Below are 5449 nucleotides of genomic sequence, written 5' to 3'. Positions count from 1 at the left end.
TGTTATAACTATAGGATTGTGAGCAGCCCTATTTGAAGTCATGTTAAACGTTAAATGCATAAGAGTCCCTAGCGGATTTTCTCAGCAACTTGTTGTATAAGCCTTTATGTTTATAACCTTCCTTCCAGACCCTAATGTTATTGTTTACTTCAGTTTTGATGGAAAATGAAGGTCATTTATATATATATATATATAAAACATTTTTTAAATTTAATATTCTATGTTTGTTATGTGATGATAACATTTCTACAGTATCAAGATTTTAAATAAACAATTAAATGACAATGAATTCCAACAAATAGTTGTATCTGATTTTTTTTTTTGTGTGTTTTCTCAATGCCTTTTGGGGTTGTCAATCCAATTTTACTCCTTGATGGTATGTTCTAGGCTTATACGTTTCCACTTGTTTGACCTATCCAAAATCCTCAGCTGATGCACTGTCACCATCTATAGAAATGTATTATTTCAGTCTAATGTCAATTTTTTGTGCTCGCAACTTTTTTTTTAACTTTCTATTAAATATTTCAAATGATTTATCGTGTGATATTTGCTCTGCAGAAAGAAGAAAGCTCAAATTGCCATGTTCTTTCCAAGTGGAGTCCACCAAACTAGCGCCATCCAACCAAGCTGGACAGGCATTTCACTCAATCTACCCATACGAGTGTTTATCACAAAGTTTAACAGGTAAGGAGAAGAACATACTACCTCTTTCACCAGCTCTCTCGTTACTATTGAAAGTAAAACTGTATAAAAGTTTCCTAAGACCAGCTCTTTTATACGGAGCGCCGCTCTTCACTCAGCATCGGGATGGAACGCAACGCCGTCTTCAACCGTTTCAGGACACCGTGCATTGAACACCGCTACAGAAGATGGTGAGGTCTACGTCACTGAAGAAGATTAAACCTGAACAACTTCACGAGTTCTTTGATCTGCCACCTGTGCCCTAGTTTATAAAACGGAGGTTCATCAAGTTCTTTGACTCGCTGAGAAGTAATATCAACCCGCTGTTCAGGACACTCAGACCATTTTCAGCTTTAACAAGGTGGCTAAAAGGCATATTGCAGGACCAAACATAATACGTGTGCAACAGAGACACGCATATTTACGTTAAGATTACTTGTGTTTATTATTAGTTTTAGCCCAAAGACAAAAATTTAGTGCAGGCCTTCACACTATTACTTAAACTGCTTAAAATGTAGCTCTTGCTACAGTACAGGGAGCTTTATCAGAAGGTTGTACGAGAACTTTTATATGTACCTGTCTTTATTTCTCTTGTTTTGATTCAGATTAAGCGTTCTCAAAATGATAATAATAAGGAAGATATCATATACTGAGTGTTTCTGGGTTAAGTGGCCAAACTGAAAATATGAATTAAGGACCTCAAAACAAGCAAAAACTTTCTTCTGAAGGTATGTCCGCAAACGCGTTGTTTATATTCACACCTAATGATTTTCATTGTTATGAATTAATTAGGTTATATGAAATAAATAAAACTTATTTATTTATCCCAACTACTTTATTAATTAAACGTAAACATTGAATTCATATTAAATGTTGTTCAAAGTGATTTTCTTCAGCATTAAGACAGGCTTGGAATCTTTCTCCAACAGCAGCAGTGGCAGGTACAGCACTGGATATATATTATTGTTTCACAAGATTCAATTGATCCGTCTTCGTAAGAAATTTGAATGAGGAGTCTAAGTAATACACTTTTTGTTTAATGTCGCCCCCCCCCCCCAATAAAAAACTCAAGTGGTGTCAGGTCTGGAAAGCGTTCAAGTCAAGCCACTGGTCCATTGATTGGGATAATTAACATTTAGCCATTGTCGTGAACCTCTCCTGTAATGTGCAGGACGATCATCTAATTGAAGCCACATGTTGTCCCCGGAACCAATTGATGAATTTCATAAAGGAGACCACGTTTTTTCTGTGTTCTTGTTTCTTCTTCTGTGTTGTTTGTTTCTTATTCTAACCACCTTACTATTCTAACATAATTTTAAAGTAAACATTTCTTAATTTCTTAATCACTTACACATATTGTATCCCATTATTTCATACTTTATTTCTCATTTGTTTTTCTATCTATTAGTTTTTTTTTTTTTAATTTTTTTTTAATAATTTTGTAAATATCTCTTCTCCCGCTCTATTATGTATATTACCATTTATTGTTTACCTAATTTAAATTTTTTTTACATTTTTACTTTAAAATTATTTTCGTTATTGTGGCGTGCTAAACTGCCATCCCCACTCCTCCCAATACTAACGGCTAACTCTGACTTTGACTTCCATCAAAACAGGTATGAATTCTGTCTCATCATTTGATTTTATTCTTTTCTTTTTTCATCTCTTAATTTGTACTTTCTTTAATATTTCTTCTCTTATTTTATCTCTTATCTATCTGTTACTATTACCCTTTTCATTTACTGTTTACAACCTTTAATTTTCCTTATTATATTTTACTTCTCATTGTATACCCCTGTTATTTTCCTCTTATGTTTTTTTTTTTTGTAACTATGTCAAGTGTTTGTATCTTTTTTAGCCCTGACGAAGCCCTGCAACGTGGGACGAAACGTTGGCTCAATAAAAACAGTATACCCATTTACTATTTGAGTTTTTTTGACCGCACCCGTACCATATTCCATACATAAATAATAATATATCTACAGCCCACAAATATTGTTTGATTGGAGAACCAATTACGGTAAATTCGTTTATATGTATTTGAGTATAAGAAACCACACTCATCAACATAATAACCACTGGCTCAATGAGACGACTACCAACCTTAGTAGTTAAACATTATTTGGAATATGTAATTTAGAGCACCACACTTTATGCTGTTATATTTGCAAACATGAGAGCAAATTTATACTTACTATATTATTTCTATGCATATATTGTTTAAATACTTTTAAACATTTAATAAATGTTTCCAAATCACTAAAATACAGTTGTATATAACATGAAACAAAATATATTTTAATACTACTCAGAAAGAATATTGTTCATCATTTATCGTTGTCCATTAAGCAACTCTTTGCAACTACATCATGCCAAGGTAGATTTTCGTACTGCTCCTCATTAGGGAAATTGAATTTCTTAATTACGAACTTCAATAGTTTTGCGTTTGTCTGTGTGGGCATCAATCTAAAACAAAAATATATATAATGAGAGTAACAGAAACAAAAAAATAAAAATTATGTAGTTCAAAAAAGTTAACAATGTTTCGAAGCTGCAAAGACTGAAAACTGACCTCTCCTAGGCCTATATATTCTGCTCCACTAACAGTCATGTCATGTCTGAGTAGTGTAATGAGCAACTTAACGTTAGCAATGCTATATCCTATCCTAAATATAAAATCCAAATTAAAACCAGGAGCAACTGTTCTTTTATTTAAAACAATCCTCAGGGCACTGCTGATGTACGGCTGTGAAGTCTGGGGAGCGGCATCCTTTACGGAAAGGAAAAAAATACAATCTTTTCAAAATAAAGTCCTAAAAATCGCAGTAGATGCTCCTTGGTTCGTAAGAAATAGCCAATTGCATCGGGAATTACAAATGAAAATGATAGAAGATTACATCAAAAACGGTTCATGAAGTTCCACTTCTATTTACCGACAGTTAAAGCAGCAGTGACCTACAAATTGGGAAACCCAACCTCAACCCAAAGGCTGAATTCAAGGTTGCTGTAGGATATTCTGTTATAAATTATATATTTATTAATTCCATTATTTTCATTACTTATATTTTACTTATTATTATTTACTTTGTTTTTCTTCGCTAGTCTTTTTTTTCAAATTAACTGATTTTTTTTTTCACCATTAAAATGCAATTGTTGTAATGTTGTCTTTTATTAAGAAGCATTGTTTTTATCTATTTATTTTATCATACTTTCTATTAATCATAACATTGTATATAAATAGGGGTGTCTTTTGTACGAGACTATACCCTCCCCCCATAATCAATTGTTAAAAAAAGTAAAATGTAACTGTTATATCAACCATGTAAGGCCCACGAGGTCGGTCTAGAATTAAATAAATAATTAACAAGTTCTATTGTAATTATTCTAATTTGTTTAAACAATTGTTCATTGTAGTTTTTTGACAAATAAACATTTTATTTACAATTATTGTAAGAAGTTATAATAATTCTATATCAAAAAATACCATTCATTACAAAACTTCAATCTCATCGTTTTATATGATGATGGTGTCATACTTAATCTCCTTTTAGTTGATGTTGATTGTTTTAGTATAAACCTAATTTAACTAAAAATCAATTTAGAAGCACCCTTTTAATCATAAATTAATATTTGTTTACCCTGAAGAAAAATATATTTTGAGTAATAAAAACTTATAATTTCTTCATTTCTTTATATATATAAGTATACTATGAACTGAAAGAAATATATTGTAAGAAGATAGTTGTCCGTTAGGAGTATATTGCGGGAAGATAGACCGGGTGGCGGTCAATAAAGGTATCAATATAGTAACAGAAAAATATTTATTTTTTCCTTTTATTTGGTATAGCCTGGGGGTTGATATAATCATTACATTTTATATGTTTTATTTTTAACAATTGATTAAGGGGGGAGGGAGTTATAGTCTCGTACAAAAGACACCCCTAAGTATATAAAATGTTATAATTAAAATGAAATAAATAGATAAAAATAATGCTTCTTAATAAAAGACACAAGTAAAATTAATAAAAATAATAATGACATTTTTAGACCGAACAAAACAAAAAATTGCCCACTAATAGTAAAAAAAAAATTAAATTTGAAAAAAAAGATAAGAGAAGAGGAAAATAAATAAATAATAATAATAAGTAAAATAGAAGTATTGTGAATAATATAATTAATTAATATATAATTTATAACAGAATGTCCTACAGCAACCTGGGCTTCAGTGTTCGGCTCGAGTTTGGGTTTCTTAAGTTGTAGGTCACTGCTCCTTTAACTGTGGGCACCTGGGAGTGGAACTTCATGAACCGTTTTTTGATGTAATCCTCCATTGATTCCACTTGTAATTCGCGATGCAATTGGCTATTTCTTATGAACCAAGGAGAATCCATTGTGATTCGTAAGACTTTGTTTTGTAAAGATTGGCATTTTTTCTTTTAGTAAAGAATGCCGCTACCTAAATCTTACAGCTATACATCAGCAGTGGCCTGAGAATTGTTTTAAATATAAGAACAGTTGTTCCTGGTTTTAATTTGGATTTTCTATTAAGGATAGGATATAGCATTGCTAACCTTGCGTAGGTTGGTGTTAGTATGAAATGAATGAAATGAAATGAAAAAATAACTTTATTCTGGGACATATGTCCCCTAAGAATAATTACAAGGTTCATATAGTGAGATTTTTATCTGGCGAGAGTTTACAAATTTTCAGATAGTAGAATGAAATTACATTGGTATATTGGCTTTACTACTGTTTATAATGTTAATCA

The 5449-nt window shown here is 31.4% G+C and overlaps 1 protein-coding gene across 1 annotated transcript in view; it reads right to left on the bottom strand.

Moving 5' to 3' along the window:
- Window positions 1-1494: 1494 nt before the first annotated feature.
- The window catches only part of LOC106682751 (uncharacterized oxidoreductase SSP0419), a 23171-nt gene continuing 19216 nt past the window's right edge, over window positions 1495-5449 (bottom strand). Inside the window, exon 8 of the mRNA XM_067046036.1 lies at window positions 1495-3147. Within this exon, the coding sequence (XP_066902137.1) occupies window positions 3009-3147 (139 nt within the window). The 3' untranslated portion in view covers window positions 1495-3008. The remainder of the gene's footprint in view (window positions 3148-5449) is intronic.

Source organism: Halyomorpha halys, unplaced genomic scaffold (genome assembly GCF_000696795.3).
Source record: "Halyomorpha halys isolate HHAL.00 unplaced genomic scaffold, Hhal_1.1 Scaffold24.1, whole genome shotgun sequence".
NCBI classification, from domain to species: domain Eukaryota; kingdom Metazoa; phylum Arthropoda; class Insecta; order Hemiptera; family Pentatomidae; genus Halyomorpha; species Halyomorpha halys.
Note: the sequence above shows the minus strand (reverse complement) of the source record. Positions and strands in the feature narration are given on the sequence as shown.